This window comes from Medicago sativa, chromosome 3 (genome assembly GCF_051527215.1).
Source record: "Medicago sativa cultivar Bolivia chromosome 3, Bolivia_mono, whole genome shotgun sequence".
In the NCBI taxonomy this organism is placed as follows: domain Eukaryota; kingdom Viridiplantae; phylum Streptophyta; class Magnoliopsida; order Fabales; family Fabaceae; genus Medicago; species Medicago sativa.
Genome location: NC_140751.1, coordinates 19,250,138 through 19,270,470, shown reverse-complemented (window position 1 = coordinate 19,270,470; position 20,333 = coordinate 19,250,138). Strand labels below are relative to the sequence as shown.

Genomic DNA, 20,333 nt, shown 5'->3' with positions numbered 1-20,333 from the left:
TGAGATAATTTATATATATGCATGTTGAGCTTTGGATTTGTGTTAGACGTAGCGTCTATTTCTTGAATATTTGTTATATTCGCGTGTTTTATCGCTTTAATAGAAATAGGGCGTTACATTTTATGAATGCATTATCTATATCTAAAACACTACTTCCTCCTAAGAATTTGACATGTTATTTCTTCTGAGCATACCCTTATCTCAATTCTTACGAGAGTTTATTTATTATCCTTATTAATTAAATCATATACATTCTTTTGTATTTGCTTTAGTTTATCGGTATAATAACCTATTGTGTTTGGTTGGATAAGTAAGTTGGTGAAAAATACTTGGTTGGAGTTGATTCACAACTTAGTGTTTGGTTGGAGTATAATCTCATGCCTTTTATTAATATTCATTCATTAAACATAATTGAAATTTTTGTTTCATATCTTTTCAGCTATGGTAAAATGTTCAGTTGTCGGATGATGTAGTGCCTCTCATCCTAATTCACATATATGATGATGATATAGGCGACCAATCATGTAGGCCATTACATTGTTTTTTTTTTTTTGAGGGAAAGATGCTTATAGCATTTCATTAATAATCAAAGTATCAATACAATTGGGTATATGAAAATAAATAGCGGGACTAGTGAGAAATGTGGCTTCCCTTGCAAAAGTATGAGCCACCACATTAACTTGTCGCCTAACAAACTCCACCCTAGAGTTGGTAAATTTGGACAAGAGTAAAGACCGAGAAGCTGTAATGATGTTACCAAATTCGGTTATATCTTCCCGACCCGAATAAAGAGCGTCTTTTGTGGATTTAGAGTCGACCTCAAAATCAATATTATCAAGGTGCATATCGCTCGCCCATTGAAGCGCGTGAAAAAGGCCCAAAGCTTCCCCAATGTCAACCAGATAGACACCAATAAAGCTAACTGTCCTAGCCAACACAAAGACACCATCTTCGTCACGGATACAAATACCAATTCCGGTTTTGTTTCGATGGCTAGAAAATGCCGCGTCAACATTGCACTTCAAACGGCCATGCTCGGGAGGCTGCCACTGCTGCTGAGCAGCAGCTGGAATATTGCTTGCAAGAACACTAGCAGCTGCCGGTTGAGAAACAGCAGGAGCAACATCTGTTAAAGCAGGAGCAACAGCTGTTACAACAGGAACAGCAGCTGTTACAGCAGTTGCAGCCTCTGTTACAGCAAAGTTATCGGTGTGAACAGCTGCTAGATGCGTACCAGCAGGGGCTGCAGTCAAGTTTGCAACAGCAGGACCATTCGCAAGTTGCCAATTGTCAATTATGGACCGCGCTCTTTCCACAACTGTTGTTCAAGTCTCCGTAATGTCATCCCATACCTTTATGTTCCTATGCTTCCAAAGGCTCCAAAAAATTGCAGCCATCCGTTGGGAAAGTGTTTCAGATAAAGATTGTAACAAAGCAAAAATGACCTCATTGGCGGATGGTGTCGATGTCAACGCACCTTGCACCTCTCGCCATAAACCTGCCATAGTCCAGACCTGAACAGCAAAAGGGCACTACAAAAAAACATGAGATAAATCCTCATGATTAGAATCACAACTTACGCACTGAGTGGTACAATAAACACCTTTATCCAACAACCGAACACGAGTTGGTAAACAACCCCGACACATACGCCATATCAGATTTTTCACTTTCGGTAGAGTTTTAAGCTTCCAAATTCCATCCCAATATCTCGGTTTGTGAAGGTGGGACAAATCTACTAACTCACTGACACATAAACGGTACGCACTGCGCACAGAATAACGCCCGTTCTTCTCAGCCTTCCAAATAAAAGTATCTTGTTGAACCTGCTCAAAGAGAGGAGTGTTAAGAATTTTAGAAGCTAAATCCTCACTGAAAACTTGTCGGACAACAGGTTCGTTCCACCGTTTGAAATAAGGATCCATAAGACTATTTATCGAAGCATGATTCGCAAGATTAGCTCCTGGTATGTCACTTGGTATAATTTCCCCATTGAGCAGCCACGACTCATTTAGAATTGGGATATGGTCTTCATTGCTAAATTGAGCTCCTCCATGACCCAATACTCCATCGCGCTCCTCCACGAACTATAAAGCGAGCCCGGAGGATGCTACGCCACACATAACTCGGATTATGGCCAATAATAGCCGTAAAGTAGGAATTGTTCGGGAAATAACGCGCCTTAAAAATACGAGAAACAAGGGAATCCGGTTCCGTCTGAAACTTCCAGCCTTGCTTGCCCAACATTGCTAAATTGAACGCCGAGAGATCCTTAAAGCCCATGCCTCTTTGAGTTTTATGCATCGACAACTTTTCCCAGCTTAGCCAATTGATGCCACGGTGGGAACTACGACCGTGACCCCACCAAAAAGAGTTCATCATTTTTTCAATGGAATTAATTAAAGTAGATGGCAGCTGGTATATACTCATAACATAAGACGGAATAGCTTGCAAGATGGACTTTATCATGACCTCGCGCCCTGCCTTCGACAAACATTTACTACTCCACGAATTGATTTTTTGCCACACCCTATCTTTAATGTATGCAAAAGTTGCATTTCGATCCCGACCAATCATCGAAGGCAAGCCTAAATACTTTCATGTCCCAAGAACCGCACGTACACCCAAAATATGCGTAATAGCATTCTTTAGATTTTCCGCGACATTCCGGCTATAAAAAATTTTAGATTTTGGCAAGCTGATAGATTGACCAGATGCCGCTTCATACTTTAACAAGATATCTTTCATTGTCTGTGCTTGCACCTCTTCTGCTCTAAAAAACAGGAAACAATCATCAGCAAAGAGGAGATGTGACACTGACGGGGCACCTCTACAAACACTTGTACCAATGATATCATTGTGGGTCTCAGCATCACTAATAAGGGACGAAAAACCTTCCGCATAAATAATAAACAAATAAGGAGATAATGGGTCTCCTTGTCGCAGACCACGCCCTGGTATAATGGGACCAACTGTTTCACCATTAACAAGAACAGAGTAATCCACAGATTCGACACATAAACTCATCCAATGTATCCATTTTGAATCAAACCCCATTTTTATCATGACTTGACGTAGATACTTCCGATCCATGCGATCGTAAGCCTTATTAATGTCCAGCTTAAGTGCTACATATCCGTCGTTTCCTCGAGTCTTGGTTTTCATGAAATGTATTACCTCGATAGCAACCATAGCATTGTCATGAATGGAACGACCCGGAACAAAAGCCGATTGCGATTCAGAAATACAATGAGGTAGCACAACCTTCAATCTATTAGCAAGGACTTTAGAAATAAGTTTATACAGAACATTACAGAGAGCAATGGGACGCCAATCTTTCATGTTGTTTTGAACAGTACCTTTGGGAATTAAAGCAATATTAGTCATGTTGAGATCAGCCGGAAAGTTCCCCGTGTCAAGCCAAGCACAACAATTGTTATAGATATCGTCACTACAAAGGTTCCAAAAGTGCTGATAAAAACCGGGGCTATAGCCGTCAGGCCCCGAACATTTATCCGGGTGCATAGAAAACAACGCGACACGAAATTCCTCCTTAGTGAATTGGGCCGTGAGACTAAGGTTGTCATGGGCAGAAATAACACGCTGAATCACTTCAATTACCGGAGCAGAAACACTATTTTGTTGTTGAAATAAATCAAGAAAATAAGTTTTTGCTATGTCTCGCATACCTTGATCAGACCTTGTTTCCTGCACCATCCTCAAGAGAAGAAATTATGTTCACCTTCTTTCTCGCAGACGCAGCTGCATGGAAAAATTTTGTGTTGCGATCTCCGTCACGGTACCAATGAGCCTTAGCCCTTTGACGCCAATAAGCATCATCTTGAGCCAATAATCTATTCATTCTTCTCCGCACCTCAAGTAATTGCAGTTGGCTGTCACCAGCACCATTCAGTCGAATGTTATGCATCTCTCTACGGCACTCTTCAATGTTGATTTTCAACTTGCGACAGTGATTCTTACTCCACGATTTGATGTCATCTGCGCATGATGCTAGCCTGGACATTATACTTTCCTGCGCATACATATGCCATGACTCAGTAACAACCTCTTTAAAACCAGGTTCAATATGCCAAGCATTCTCATAACGAAAATTGCGACAACGAATATTAGACCTTGGTATAGGAGAACGATTCAAAAGAATAGGATAATGATCGGAAACAGGTGCCACAAGATTTTCAAGAGTAGCATTCGGAAATAAGTTAAACCAAGCATTATTAGCAAGAGCCCTGTCTAACCTTTCTTCCACAGCTCTAGGCGTACCAAGACTTTTGAACCAGGTAAAGGGGTACCCTTCGACCGGCACGTCGGACAAACCTGCATCCAAAACAGCCTGACAAAATCCATTAATTAACCACTGAGGCCTAGAGGTGTGCCCCCTCTTCTCACTAGGGTCCATAATGTCATTAAAGTCACCAAAAATGCACCAAGGACCTGCATATTCATTAGACAACTGACGGAGAAAATCCCACGCAGCTCGCCTACGTTCCCCATTGGGGTACCCGTAGTAGCCAGTGAGCCTCCAAGTACCATTAATAGAGTCAGAAAATTCAACAGTGATGTGATTATTAGAGTAATTAACAAGTTGACAATTAGAGAAATTACGCCAAAAAAGAGCAAGACCTCCACTTCTACCAACACAATCAATAGAAAAACAAGAATCGAAACCGAGCATATAACGGAAAGCTTCAATTTTATTACGGCGGACTAAAGTCTCGCTTAAGAAGAGTACGTCCGGATTGAAGTACCGAACTAGTTTTAGACTAATTTGTAGTATTGGACAAACATTTATTTTGAACGTGTTTGTTATGTTAATGCACTATGACTTTGTGGTTAATTAATGTGTTGTTCTTGTTTCATAGTTTTCGGCGCAAAATTGGTGCAAGATTTAGGGCAATAAAAAATATAGTTAAGCGTCTGATAAACCTACACTGTTATTTTATTCATTTCTTAAAAAGTTGATTTTAGTGTCGGTGAAGCCGACTCTAAAGGATTTAGGTCACTACTCTGATTTTGACTTTAGAGTTGGTTCATCCGACTCTAAATGCTTCCATTGACTCTCTTTTCTCTTGACTTTAGAGTTGTCTTTTCCTACTTTAGCCTTGGATGCCCAAAAGTTGACAGTACCCGGTAGCTTCAAATTTTTTAGCCTGCCCCCGACCCCGACGCTAAATCACTGTCAGCGTATGTTTTAACACTGTTAGAGTGGGTTGATGGCCAACTCTAAAACGTAGTTTCCTTGTAGTGAACTAAACCTGAATTGGTAAGGGTTGTAAGATTAGCCTCTATTTGTTTGTTGGATAAAATAATTTCAATTCTTTTTTTTCAATTAAGTTTTGAGATCTATTTAAATTTTATATGCACAAGTTTGAATGCTTTTATGAATTCTAGGCAGTGTGACATACCTTGAGTCTCTCACTAAAATAGAAAATGTAGGCTAAAAAGACATTTCTGGTAGACTTTCCCAAACATTGCCTATAAACTTTATTCTTTATGTTTAGTAAGATATGGTTAGGCCTATTCATCTAATATACTAAGGACCGGGAAGTGTATGTGGTGAACTTTTAAGATTCATTTGCATATGTGACTTATTCAGATGACAATTTATGAATGCCAATTTTTTTAAAGTGGGTAAATTTATTGATTGGGTTCTATTTCCAAATTCGATGATGTTGGGTTGTGAATCCTTCAACTTTGGACTAGGCTTCATACTCTAATGCTCAAAAGGGATATGGTTCCGCGATTTGGGTTGAATCATGTCAATTTTTGGCTATTAACTTGTTTTGGTCGCTCTTCAAAAAAAAACTTGTTTTGGTCGTGTTTTTGTCTTAGTAAATGGTGAGTTCGTGGATTTACTTTCGTGTTGAATGACAATTTCATTTACCAGTTTTTATACGGAGGAACTCTCGTTATACTGATACAGAAATGGACACACATACATCACTTTCTTTTACACTTTGGTTTTGTACCCTGTGTTGCGTTTGTTAGATTGTACTCGCAGTAGTTGAGTTTGTTCGCTTAAAATTTCATTTCTTCATTTATTTTGTCATTTACCTGTTAGGGTTGGTTCTAAAAAGTGTAGGTTAACACGGGTTGTATTACCCTTTAAGAGTTGTTTATTACATTTATGTATGATCTCATAAAGCCACCCATCCACCCCCCTCCAAGGCTCTCGTACTTTTAATTTTATTTATATATAAATTTTACTTATTATAGAAAATTAATACGAATTGTAAATGAATATTATTCAGAGTTTCTTAAGATATATTGAAATTAATTTTACATAAAAATACTTGTTCAAAAAATTTGCATAAAAATAAAACAATTATAATTAATGAATAAATTACATTTTATTCAAAAGATTTAATGCAATTTTAAATTATTTTGGTCAAATGTTTACCAAGAAGGTTTGAATTATATGTTTAAATGCATTTTAATGTACGCGGTCAACAAATTAATGCGTTTGTTCAGTAGTATGTTTTATTATCGGTGATGACATTTTTTTTCATAAATATTATCAAAAAAATTAATTTCTTTTAGCCATACTTATATAATTAGATCAAATTTTGTATTTATATGTGTATTTAGTATTTTTGTTCAAAAAAATGTTTATTTAGTATTTCTATTTGTATTTAGTTAAAAAAATATAGCTTAGAAATTAAAATTAGAATTTGATTTTAAAGTTTTGAGTTGTTTCCGTTTTAGTCAAACAATTAAACTTATTTTCAAGTCAAACCATTAAGCTTATCTTCCAAATCACACCTTTGTAGTTATCATTCAAGTCATATCATTGTACTCAATATTATTAGAGAACTGATTTTATTGTTTAAATGAGTTGTATAGTTATTGAATAACCAAAAAAAAACTCAATTTTATTCTCTTTGAATTCCTGAAGCATTCAACAATAATAAATCCTGAAAGGTTGCACAAATAATTAAACCAACAGAATTAATAAAAACATACATATGTTAGTGTGATATTACGTTTGTTTCAAAACAAATGATACACTTAGTTCACGGCCAAATATATTTGATTATGCACTAGAATGATTGTGATAATTTGGAGTAGAGTACGGAGATTGACCATATTTTCTACAAAGACATCACTAAGCAAAGTTTTTTAGTAACTAGTACAAAATACTATCTGACATTCTTTGCCTCATGAATAATTGCCTTTATAAGTGAGAAAGATAACGTGTTCTGCAATCTTTTTCCCTTAACCATGATTTTATCTCATCGAGTTTTCATGATAAGGTTTTTAACAAGACAAATTATCACGCACAAAGATGTTGTACTTTTTTTCCTTCACTAGATTTTTTTCTCACTAGTTTTTTTCTAGTAAGATTATATTGAGGTATATCCTCGATGGACATCCAATGGAAAATGTTATGAATATTATAAGTTAATGTCCATTTAGCTATTGAGTTATTGGAGTCATACTATTAAATCAAGTCAAATCATTAAAGTTATATCTTGGGTAACACTATTATGCTTATTTCCAAAGTCACGCCTTGGTACTTATCTCTTCTCTCTACTTCTCTTCAATCTTGTTTTTATTCTAAGAGTTTCATAATAGTTTTGTTTTTGTAAAAAAAAAACTAATAAAAAACCTGAAAAATAATCTTCTAATTATAACTAGTAAAAAAAAACTAATAAAAAACCTGAAAAATAATCTTCTAATTATAACTAGTAGTTATAATTAGAAGATTATTTTTCAGGTTTTTCCGGTCCTCTTTATAAGAGAAATTTGAGTCAACAAAAATTAATGTATCTGGTTATAAATTCAGTCTAGATACATTGAGTTTTGTTGACCCAACTTTCTCTTATAAATAGGACCGGAGGGAGTATTTATTAAGGAATAATTAATGCAACTTTAGTAATTATAATACGTTTTTAAGTCTATATAAAGCAAACAAGGGGTTAGGGCAGTTAGCGATTCTTCTTACCATAAAAAAGAAAAATTATAAGGTGATATCCTTCAAAATGACTTTGAGTGTCCAATCTTTTCTATTGGGAGTCTTATGCATTTCTTTGGTCTTGGTTTCAGGTAAGAGGAATTTTTAGTTTTTATCTTTTGTGTTTCATTTTCAATAAACAATATATTATTACATAATTCATAATTTTGATTTGAGTTGGTTTTAGGATTTGATACTAGTTTGGATTTGGAGGGTCAAACAATAGAGCCAACTAAGAAACCAAGCTGCTTTATTGGTAAACCAGGACCTCCACAATCTTGTTGCTTTGAGGACTGCAGTCCAAACTGTGCATCTGACTGCATTGCAAATGGGTATGTTGGAGGTCGTTGTTTTAGTAGACTTAGCGTACTCTTTTGTTGTTGTTTCAAAGCATGATTTTCATTGTATCGTTTGACTCTCAAATACTCCTTGACTAACAAAATATGAGTCAAACAGATTTAAAAAGTCAAATGTATTTACTACAAAATTAATTGACTTTTTGAGTCTTTTGCTTTGTATTTTATTAGGAAGAGAGGATTAAGTTCTATTTTATCATTAGAATTGAAATAAATAAAAAAGATGTACCATTATCAATGAATTTATATTTTTCTAATATTATAAATTACTGTCCAAATTTATCAATGACCTAAAATTTGAAATTCTATCAAATTTACCATCGTAAATTAGCATCATATTTAGACAAAACTTTTAAGATGAAGTACATTTGATCCAAGACAGAGCCGATATTAAGATTTTTGGTGCGTTGGACAAATTAATAAAATTGTCTTTTTAATTATTCGAATGGTTTTTCTTTTGTATTTTTTATTGGAACAAATTCATTAATAATCAATGTTGTCTAAAAGTATATTTTTAATATAATTAATCAAGGCAATTGAGTTTTATATATATATATATATATATATATATATATATATATATATATTACTAACTACTAAGTAAAAATAATAATTTTGGTGTCAAAAAAAATGTGCATGGACAGCCACCCCACCAGCCTATATTCAGAGCCACCCTCGACCCAAGAACCTATGACGAAACATATTTTAAGCAAGAAGTTGTTCCTTTTATAAACAAATCCCTCATGAACAGTTTAACGACTCTAATGTTGCTCATAATTTCTTTTAGCCTTTTAAAAAAGAAAATTGCTCATAATATGTGTATCTTATATAGAGTTGACAATTTTCCCAATCAATGAGAATTTTCCCAATCATATTAAGGATTATGATTTTACACATACAAGAAACTTGTGATTTTCTAAAGGTAGTTCTTGCCACAACTCAATATGAATATAATATCACAAGCACTGATAATTTGGAGTAGAGTACGGAGATTGACCATATTTTCTACAAAGACACCGCTAAGTAAAGTTTTTGAGTAACTAGTACAAAATATTATATGGCATTCTTTGCCTCATGAATAATTACCTTTATAAGGGAGAAAGATAATGTGTTCTGCACTCTTTTTCCTTCAACCATGATTTTATTTCATTGAATTTTCATGATAATGTTTTTAACAAGACAACTTATCACACACAAAGATGCTGCACTTTTTTTTCTTTACAAGAATTTTTTCTCACTAGTTTTTTTTTCTTTTTCTAGTAAGATTTTATTGAGGTATATCTTCGATGTACATCAAATGGAAAATGTTATGAATATTATAAGTTGATTTCCATTTAGCTATTGAGTTATTGGGCCACACTATATTTTTTTAACCATATTGGGGACATCCTATTGAATCAAGTCAAATCATTTAAGTTATATCTTGGGTAACACTATTATGCTTATTTCCCAAGTCACACCTTCATACTTATCTCTTCTCTCTAGTTCTCATCAATCTTGTTTTTATTCTAAAAGTTTCACAACAATTTTGTTTTTGTAAAAAAAAACAACTACTAGAAAAATTGAAAAAGAATCTTTTTGTAATTATGACAATTTATTATGGAATAATTAATGCAACTTTAGTAATTATGAAGGAGCTTTAATACGTTTTTAAGTCTATATAAAGCAAACAAGGGGTTAGGGCAGTTAGCGATTCTTCTTACCATAAAAAAGAAAAATTATAAGGTGATATCCTTCAAAATGACTTTGAGTGTCCAATCTTTTCTATTGGGAGTCTTATGCATTTCTTTGGTCTTGGTTTCAGGTAAGAGGAATTTTTAGTTTTTATCTTTTGTGTTTCATTTTAAATAAACAATATATTATTACATAATTCATAATTTTGATTTGAGTTGGTTTTAGGATTTGATACTAGTTTGGATTTGGAGGGTCAAACAATAGAGCCAACTAAGAAACCAAGCTGCTTTATTGGTAAACCAGGACCTCCACAATCTTGTTGCTTTGAGGACTGCAGTCCAAACTGTGCATCTGACTGCATTGCAAATGGGTATGTTGGAGGTCGTTGTGCTAATGGACTTCGTGTACTCTGTTGTTGTTTCAAAGCATGATTTCCATTGTATCTTTGACTTTTAAATACTCCTTGTCTAACAAAATATGAGTCAAACAGATTTAAAAAGTCAAATGTATTTACTACAAAATTAATTGACTTTTTGAATCTTTTGCTTATTACTCCCTCCGTCTCTTAATATTAGTCGTTTAAGGTTTATGCACGATTATTAAGGAAATGATTAATTGTGTTGATTTTGATGGTAAAATTAGTGTCATTTACTAAAACACCCTTATTAATTGTAGTTAATGGAGTATTTAAGTTGGATGAAATTCAATAAATAAGGGTATAATAATGGAAAAACATAATAAATGCTGCATTGGTATTTTAAAGTGACAATTATTTTGAGAAAAATAAAAAACGGTAAAGAGACAATTATTGTGAGACGGAGGGAGTATTTTATTAGGAAGAGAGTATTTAGTTCTATTTTATCATTAGAATTGAAATAAATAAAAAGATGCATCATTATCAATGAATTTATAGTTTTCTAATTGGCTTAAATATGTGTTTAGTCCCTCCAAATAAGGCTCACTTGAATTTTCATCTTTGTACTTACTAATCCTCCCAACATTTCACAGCAATTATTAATCATTTGAGTTTTGGTCCTAATCTCATTTGATTACTTATATGGCACATGATTAATGAGATGGTGATGATGTGGCATAATCTAATTGGGAAAGGGCATTGATGAGTCAACAAATGACACATGAAATGACCATTTTGCCCTTAATGAAACTAAGCAAAGGCAAAATGACTATTATAAAATTAGAGAACGAAATTTGACACGTGAGTATACGCTTACTCGGAACAAAATTGAAATTTTGTACGTTTTGGTTGAAAAATAAAAATAAATTGAAACGTCTTTGAAGTGTAATTAAACTTTGTAGCTCCTTTTTATAAATTTTTATAGATGTCTCTGCAAACAATCAACTCAAAGTTCCATTTCTATGTAGATATTTCGGTTGTTTAGTTTTTGACGCTTTAAAAACTCATAATTAATTCGTTCCTAGTCGAAAAATTCTATTTTTTTGGTGTTAAGTCATATTTTAACGTTATAAACATGACCTAAAAAAAATTCAACCTCGCGTATATTACATGGTAAAAAATAATAAGAATCTAAAATTTTATGGTTAGAATATGTGTTTATTTATTTATTTTAGAAGATCATTTTTCAGACTTCGTGTATACTATGTACTACAAGGTCAATTTCAACAATAAACACTCATAAAAATTAGTGTTATTGTCTCTAGAAAGTTATCATATTTAGACAAAAACCTGTAGTCTGTAGATGAGTACATTTGATCAAAGAATCTACCATGGAACATATTTTAAGCAAGAAACGGTTCCTTTCGAGTGTTACATGATAGAGTTGACCATTTTTTTTATTTATTTATGAAAATTGACGATTTTTACTAGGGGTGTTCAAAACCGAACCAATCCAAAAGAAAAACCGCAAATCGAACCAATCCAAATCGAAACCGTAAAAACCGCATATGGTTCGGATGTATTCGGATCATTTTTTTTACTCAACCGCATGATTTGGTTTGGTTTGCGGTTTTGATTTTACAAACCGAACCAAACCAAACCAAACCAAACCGCAGTATAAGAAAAACACTAATTAATATATATCACCTAGACCAATACTCATAGAAATTCAATGGAAACTTTAATAAAATGACATATTTTTTCTTTTGTTAAGTTTCTTATTTGCTTTTTCTATCAAAAATGTATTTAGGTGCTACTTGAACTCTTAAAGAATGATAAAAAATTTCGTCTTTTGTATTTCTTACAAAATAGTATTACTTTTTGTGCACGTTTTAATCTGATCTATGTAGTTGGGAACTTTTTGTTTGATGAAAATAAAATTGTAATAATGGATGAAATTTAAAAATATTGCTGAAAATATGTTGTGTTTTCAAAAAAAATTATTGTCTGAAAAAAAACTGCACCAGCCGATCCAATCCAAACCGCATTGGTTTGATTCGGTTTGGTTCGGATTTTATTTTAAAAGTCAACCGAACCAAACCAAACCGCATACTTATTTATCTTGCGGTTCGGATGACTTTTAGGCTCAAAACCGAACCAAACCGCACTGCGAACACCCCTAATTTTCACAATCAAGGGGAATAGGGGTTCTCTAAAAAGAATAAAAAATGTTAGAGCACACGAAAAGTTAATTTTTCCTATTTTATTAATGTAGGTTTTCCCTATCTCATTAGATGAAATTCATATTGTCCTCGTGGGCTTAACTCAGTTCGTAAGAACAATACATATATGCAAGGTCTGGGGTTCAAACCCAATCACTACAAAAAAAAAAAGATGAAATTCATATGGGTTCTAAAATTTTGTGTGGGATCTATATTTCCATAGCCAGGAACTATATTGATTTTTACCCTTAAAAAATAGTGACTTTTTTTAAACTAAATAAAATTAGAATTATCAGATTGTCTAATCACAACTACCCTAAGATGGTAAATGATTTCTTCCAGCTTAATAGGATGTTCTGATTCAAATTGAGTCATGAAAATGCAATAGTGTTAAATCTTGAGAAATAATGTTGTCATATTCTACCCGATTTGGGGGATAAATCTTTGCAATTTAGTTCAGGACATAATCGCGATTAAAAAATATTATGTAATCACAACTAAAGGTTGGAATAGGCTAGTTTGAGCTAGACTTTGCAAGGCTTAAATTTGGACTCCCCAAAATTTTAAGGCTTAAGTCTGGCTTGCAGCATGTCATAGGCTTAAATTTTAGACTATTACTTTTCCCACCCTCTTAAGTTCTAGCGCGCCCTGCAAAAGTACAAAAAAGCCCTTCGAATTATATAATCCGGATACATAATTTCCTAGAAAATTCCGGATTATATAATCCGGAAACATCTTTTACCAGTTTTACACACTTTGCTTTATTTTATACTCCCTCCGTTTCAAAATGAGTGTCGCTTTAGCCAATTGCACACAGATTAAGGAATGGAATAAAGTAGTCAAATGTCATAGCAATTTTACCAAATTATCCTAATCAACTATTGGTTTGTTTTTCATTAAAGAAAAATAATACTTTGGAAGTAGTGTAACATAGTATTAATTGAAGGGTACAATTGAAAAGAAAAAGTTATTATTGCATTGAAAACCGAAAGTGACATTCATTTTGAAACAATTTTTTTTGGCTAAAGCGACACTCATTTTGAAACGGATGGCGTATTATTTAGATGCTAAATTCATAAAATAAATGCAAATAAAAACACAAATATACGAACAAAAATAATACACAAAATCTCATTTTATTAATATAATTATGAGTAGTGATATATGTACATCCATTTGGTACAACTTTGTTGACAACTTTAATTTGTTCTCTTCTCATTTGTCCAAAACAATAGAGAGAGAAAAAGGAAGAGAGAGAATAAGAATATAATGTGAGTATGAGAGAGAAAGTTGTCAAAAAGTTGTAATAAAGTGGTTGTATAAATATCATTTCTCTATAATTATTCATACAATTGCAATGGGGTAAAACTAAATCTACAGAAGAAAAAAAACCACAAGAAAATCTACCTCCCTTGGGTAAAACTAAATCTGCAGATTTAGCTTTACCCTAAGGAGGTTGGTCAGGGGGGAGGGGGGCTACTGGGTTAAGGTTTGTTTTCAGGGCGAAAGAGACCTTGATGGTCAACCTTGCACCCAGACGGACCGTGCTTCTTTACAGCGCGTTGCCTTCCTTGTTGACCGGTCATATAATCCCTGAGTTTCCAAAGAAGTCTCTTTTTATGGAAGGCCAACGATGGAAACACATTGTGCATAGAACGAATATGAGGAGAGGAGGAGAGTTTGAGAAATGGTGTGATAAATGTGAAGGTTTTGGAGGCTATTTATAGGATTTCTTTAAGCATAGGTTATATGTAAGCTTAATGCTTAGTCAAAAACATGTTGTAAAGGAGTTTTACCAGCCATTAATGCTGGTAAAAACCTTTGAAAACGTGTTTCTTGTGGTGTAGACCACCGACAAAACTAAACTGATACAATTCATATTATATAATCTGGAATACTCTCATGGTTTCCGGATTATGTAATGTGAATTAATACAATACTGGGCCAAACTGAAGGAAGTTGCGCACATTCTGTGGGGTGAGGGACATTTTGGATTATACAATCCAGAACATAATTTTTTTTCATGTGGTCCACATTGCACCGACAATTTCTGTGGTCCAGGATACTCAGGGACCTCTATAAATATGTGTCCCTGTTTTCATAACCAGTAAACCAAACCAAGAAAAAAAAAACCACGGAAAACTCTCTATTTACTTTGAACACTAAGCTAGCTGTTGTTTACTACAACGGGGGAAAAACACCCCATTGATGTCACCCTCTCCGGGTTGAAGGGTCAGCTTAACGAAATCAACCTCGAACTCGAGTATAGAGACACACGGAGGGTGGATGATGTTGAGTATCGATGTCCTTCGACCGACTCATCCGGGAATCTGCAGTTCAGCCGGATGAAGCTCATGAACGACGACGTGAGAACCATGTTCTCCATTTTTCGTTAGCACAGTACTAGATGACCGATCGAGTTGGACGCTTCGTTGGTCAGATTAGTTGAAGAAATTCAAAAAAGTTTGTTCCAGCCCAGGAACTACAAAGAGATCATGGCACTCCTGAACGCACCAGACGAAGAAATTAGTTTAGATGATCTGTAATCTACTATGTTTTATTTTATTACATGCATTATGTTGTTTTGATTACGTGTTTTATATGTTGTTTTTTATTATGTGTTTTATGTAGTTGAACTAAGTTGTTATATGTTGTTGAACTAAGTTGTTTTATTATGTTTTAAATAATATATGTATTTTCTAAATTTTCATTATGTGTTGCGAAAATAATATACGCCAAAGATGTGCATATAAACGCTAAAATTAAAGGGATTTTAAGAGGGGTTTCTCAAAATTTTAATCCTCTTTGCGGAAGAAATCGCATTGAAACGGATCTTGATTAAATCATTAATCACAAATCAAACACATACTTAAACAATTTAAGGATTAATGTGTTTACCTCTTGAAGAGCAGAACCTTTGTTGTAGAATTGTTTCATCACGAGCAAAGCAAAGTAGCGGTGCCTCTACTTAATCCACACGAGCAAAACTTCTCCGATGACAGGTGCTAGCCAATTCTAACGGAGATTCAGAGAGAACAATGTTTTGAGAGTGGCGGCTAGGGTTTCACAACTTTTATGAGTTAGTGTTATTCTGGCACGTTAGACTTACGATGTTCCAAATGATGTTCCAACACAGTACACAGTAATACCAGATGTTGTATATGATGTTTAGAACATTAAGCTAACAGACATAAACATAATAAAGTAAACAAACAGACAGGAAAGAAAAGAGGCACAGAGAAATTGTTAACCCAGTTCGGTGCAACGTCACCTACTCTGGGGGATACCAAGCCAGGAAGGAAATCCACTAGTGCAGTCCGTATTCAAAAGCTCTCATCAAACCTCGTTTGCACTTGTGACCTATGACCTACCCCAACTAGACTTCAACCTAGGAACTCCTAGATCCGAGATCCCATCTCACTCCCTTACAACTGATCACAAACCCCTATGATTCCCAAATTACAGACTCAAATCAAACGAGGTTACCCTCAAAAATAACAACTTGCAATTTTGCTTAAAAGCTTAGATGCAGTTCACAATCTACCTAGCTCCTTGCTTAAAAGCTTCGGAGTAGTGTACAGTATTACAACTCAAAGCACAGTCCTAAACATGCATCAAGATGATACACGAAAGGCTCACAAGATATAAGACTCAAAACCTAAACAAAACTCTATTTTGTAAACCAATGTCTTGAATAATTCTTCAGGTCTTGCAGCCTCCTTTATATACTGAAGAAACGCGTGTCATTCCTTCAATCATGCTTCAGATCGGATCAGTGACTTATTGATTAAGCAACATGGACGGATATGGAAACTCCTAGAAAGTAGGCTCATTAAAAGTCACCTTAAAAATACTTTCCTAAGTCATTTTAACAATTCTTTAAGAAATCACATATGTTCTGATCTCATCATAATTGCACACGGTTCAGACCAACTCAAGCTGGCGTGGATTCCTTCAATCATGCAAGCTCGTGCGTAAAGATAGGCAAAGCACAGAACGTACAGACCAGGTCTGGATGTTGGAACATTGTGTTCCACATCTGAAGTGAATATTTGTTTTAGGCAAAAGTGAAGCCAACATACAAATATCCAACAATCTCCCCCTTTGGCAAATTTTTCGCTAAAACAAATTCAGCCCACACCTGTTAAAATAGAGAGATAGCACACGCAACCTTTCCATCAATCTTCAAAAACAAATACTTCCTTGAAGAAAGGTTCACATTCTCAGACTTCTAAAAGATACCAAAATATAGTTCTTCAGACATCACACATAATCTTCAGGACTAGAAGAAGTATATTACAGATCTCAGATTCTGCTTCCATTATTTTCACACAACAATTAACATATGGAATTATGCAGACAAAAGAAACTAAAAGGTATCAGAGAGAAAATCAGAGTCTTGCAGCAGAGGACGTATAAGGAAAAATAAATTGATGTACATCCTAGACAGACAGTCAACTGTCACAACACGCTACTTAGAGAAATATAGAAACAATATTTAGTAGCTCAAACCAACAAGATGTTCCAACATCCACAAGAACATTCAGGGACACAGAAGTTTACTCCCCCTCAAGGAGCACAAACAGATATCTTTTACTCCCCCTGAATACATGCACTATATATATATATATGTATATATATTTTACAAGAATACCAAAAAAAATAAAATCACTAGAAATCCAGAAACAGATGTCTCAACACCTGCAAGCACATAGTCAGGAAACATACAGGCATGCATGGATATATCTACTCCCCCTTTTTAGCCATAAAATATGCCAAATTGAGAATTGATGAAAGCATAAATTATAGCTAAAAGTACCTGACACTCTGAACAGTGTTGATATTCCTCATGGATGCAAACACCCAGCTTGCTCCGTAGTTTCTCAAATTGCTTGACATCTAAGGCTTTTGTGAAGATGTCAGCCAGTTGTTCTTCAGTTGTCACATGCTCCAGAGTTACTACCTTGTCTTCAACAAGGTCCCTAATGAAGTGATGCCGGATATCAATGTGCTTTGTTCTGCTATGTTGTATAGGATTTTTGGAGATGTTGATAGCACTTAAATTGTCACAGTACAATGTTAGAACATTTTGTTGAACATCATACTCTTCCAGCATTTTCTTCATCCAGACTAACTGAGAGCAGCTACTACATGTAGCAATATATTCTGCTTCAGCTGTTGATAGAGACACAGAATTTTGTTTCTTACTGAACCAAGATACCAGATTGTTTCCAAGGAAGAAACAGCCTCCTGAAGTACTTTTTCTGTCATCTGCACTACCTGCCCAATCTGCATCACAATAGCCAATCAACCTGAAACTTCCACTGTGAGAATAGAGAATTCCATAGTCTGTGGTGCCATTTATGTACTTCAGAATCCTCTTGACTTGAACAAGATGACTCATTTTAGGATCTGCTTGATATCTAGCACAAACCCCTACCGCAAAAAGTTATGTCAGGTCTGCTTGCTGTAAGATATAGGAGACTTCCAATCATGCTTCTGTACAAGCTTTGATCAACAGCTACACCATTTTCATCTTTGGATAACTTTACGTGAGTGGTCGCTGGTGTTCTTTTATGACTGGCATTGTCTAGCCCGAACTTCTTCACAATATTCTTTGCATACTTGCTCTGAGAGATGAAAGTTGTGTCTTCCATCTGCCTGACTTGCAGACCAAGAAAGAAAGTCAGTTCTCCCACAAGACTCATCTCAAATTCAGACTGCATCTGATGAACAAAATGTTGAACCATTTGATTCGACATTCCTCCAAACACAATGTCATCAACATAGATCTGTGCAATCATGAGTCGTCCTTTGTCCTTCTTAACAAACAAGGTCTTGTCTGTACCTCCCTTCTTGTATCCTTGATGGGTCAGAAATTCTATGAGTCTTTCATACCAAGCCCTAGGTGCTTGCTTTAACCCATACAGTGCCTTCTTCAGCTTGTACACATGATCAGGAAAATTTGGATCAACAAATCCCTTTGGCTGTTCAACATAGACTTCTTCATGGAGATACCCATTTAAAAAGGCACTCTTCACATCCATCTGAAACAATTTGAACTTCAGGATATAAGCCACTCCTAAAAGTAACCTGATAGATTCCAGTCTGGCTACAGGTGCAAATGTTTCATCAAAGCCTAATCCATCTACTTGTGTATAACCTTGTGCTACCAGTCTTGCCTTATTTCTGGTAACAATGCCATTTTCATCTGACTTATTTTTGTAGATCCATTTTGTTCCAATGACATTTATGTCATTTGGTCTTGGCACCAGATCCCATACTTCACTTCTTTTGAACTGGTTGAGTTCTTCTTGCATAACTTCAATCCATAAATCATCAGTGAGAGCTTACTTTACATTTTTAGGTTCAAATTTGGACACAAAACAGGAATTGGTGACAACATCATTAGATCTCCTAGTTCTGATTCCTTGATTTGGATCTCCAATAATGAGCTCTTGAGGATGATTCTTCTGAACTCTGATTGATGGTCCTTTGCTTGATTCTGCATTCTCTAGTTCAGTATCTTCAGAGCTAGTCTCAGGTTCTTCATCAGCTTCAGGCCTTACTTTCTCTTGAGAAGATGTTTCAGGATATGCTTCAACACCTGGTATAACTTCAAGCATTGGTTCTTTAACCATATCATCTACCACTACATTGATGGATTCCATAACAACTTGAGTTCTGTTGTTAAACACTCTATAGGCTCTGCTGTTAGTAGAGTAACCAAGAAAAACTCCTTCATCACTCTATGGGTCCATTTTTCTTCTGTAATCTCTATCTGCTAGAATATAACACTTGCTACCAAAGACATGAAAGTAACTTACAGTAGGCTTTCTTTCCTTCCATAGCTCATACAAGGTAGTTGTAATACCTGTTCTCAGAGTGACTCTGTTATGAACATGGCAAGCTGTATTCATAGCTTCAGCCAAGAAATAAAGAGGTAGGTGTTTAGCATGTAACATGACTCTGGCAGATTCTTGTAGAGTTCTATTCTTCCTTTCCACCACTCCATTCTGTTGAGGTGTTATGGGAGATGAGAATTCATGCCTGATTCCTTCATCTGCACAAAATTCATGAAATCTGGAGTTTTCAAACTCTGTTCCATGATCACTTTATATCCTGACAATACCTCTATTTTTCTCTCTTTGTAGTTGGATGCAAAGTTCCTTGAGTGATTCAAAGGTATCAGATTTCTCTCTGATGAAGTTCACCCATGTAAATCTTGAAAAGTCATCAACAACCACCAGAACATACTTCTTTCCACCAATGCTAGCAACTTGCATGGGTCCCATTAAATCAATATGAAGAAGTTCAAGAGTTTTTGTGGTTCCATGATGTTCCAACCTAGGATGGGACATCCGAGTCTGTTTACCAACTTGACATTCACCACAAATATTGCTATCAGTGATTTCTAGTTTGGGTAAACCTCTGATTGCTTCTAGAGAGATTGCTTTCTTTATTCCTTGCATATTCAAGTGACCTAGTTTTTGATGCCAAAGTTTTACCTCTTCAACTTTGCTCAGCATGCATGAGGATATGAGAGCCTGTTCTTGAGAAATCCATTAGTAGCAGTTGTCTTTAGACCTAGTACCCTTCATACTCACCTTACCCTTCTCATCTATGATCTGACACTCAGTTTTAGTGAAACTTACACTTAACTCCTGATCACATAATTGACTAATACTAATCAGGTTGGCAGCCAGCCCTTTGACCAACAAGACATTATTCAGTCTTGGTGATCCTTCACTAAC

General features: G+C 35.0%; 2 protein-coding genes and 2 long non-coding RNA genes across 4 annotated transcripts; 2 read left to right on the top strand and 2 right to left on the bottom strand.

Annotated features, from left to right (window-relative positions):
• Window positions 1–566: 566 nt before the first annotated feature.
• LOC146936199 (uncharacterized) lies at window positions 567–1,925 on the bottom strand. Its single transcript, XM_085749162.1, has 3 exons — window positions 1,581–1,925; window positions 1,478–1,532; window positions 567–1,318 (listed from the first exon to the last, which is right to left on the bottom strand). Exons 1-3 carry the CDS (start codon window positions 1,923–1,925, stop codon window positions 567–569), a joined length of 1,152 nt encoding a protein of 383 aa, XP_085605288.1.
• Window positions 1,926–3,694: 1,769 nt separating this feature from the next.
• On the bottom strand, window positions 3,695–4,693 carry LOC146936198 (uncharacterized). The gene has a single exon (XM_085749161.1). The coding sequence runs from the start codon at window positions 4,691–4,693 to the stop codon at window positions 3,695–3,697; it is 999 nt and encodes a 332-aa protein (XP_085605287.1).
• A 3,237-nt stretch (window positions 4,694–7,930) lies between these two features.
• Window positions 7,931–8,578, top strand: LOC146936197 (uncharacterized). The gene is made up of 2 exons (XR_015033140.1): window positions 7,931–8,064; window positions 8,160–8,578. It is a non-coding gene; the product is annotated as an uncharacterized LOC146936197 (long non-coding RNA).
• A 1,152-nt stretch (window positions 8,579–9,730) lies between these two features.
• On the top strand, window positions 9,731–10,554 carry LOC146936196 (uncharacterized). Its single transcript, XR_015033139.1, has 2 exons — window positions 9,731–10,132; window positions 10,228–10,554. It is a non-coding gene; the product is annotated as an uncharacterized LOC146936196 (long non-coding RNA).
• The last annotated feature ends 9,779 nt before the right edge of the window (window positions 10,555–20,333 follow it).

Excerpts from the sequence above, each read along its gene's own strand:
- LOC146936199 (XM_085749162.1), bottom strand. The coding sequence starts at position 1,925 with ATGGATCCTTATTTCAAACGGTGGAACGAACCTGTTGTCCGACAAGTT. Across the intron at positions 1,533-1,580 it reads TTTATTGTACCACTCAGTGC|TGCCCTTTTGCTGTTCAGGT; the intron begins GTAAGTTGTGAT and ends GTTTTTTTGTAG. Across the intron at positions 1,319-1,477 it reads TTTATGGCGAGAGGTGCAAG|TTGTGGAAAGAGCGCGGTCC; the intron begins GTGCGTTGACAT and ends CTTGAACAACAG.
- LOC146936198 (XM_085749161.1), bottom strand. The coding sequence starts at position 4,693 with ATGCTCGGTTTCGATTCTTGTTTTTCTATTGATTGTGTTGGTAGAAGT.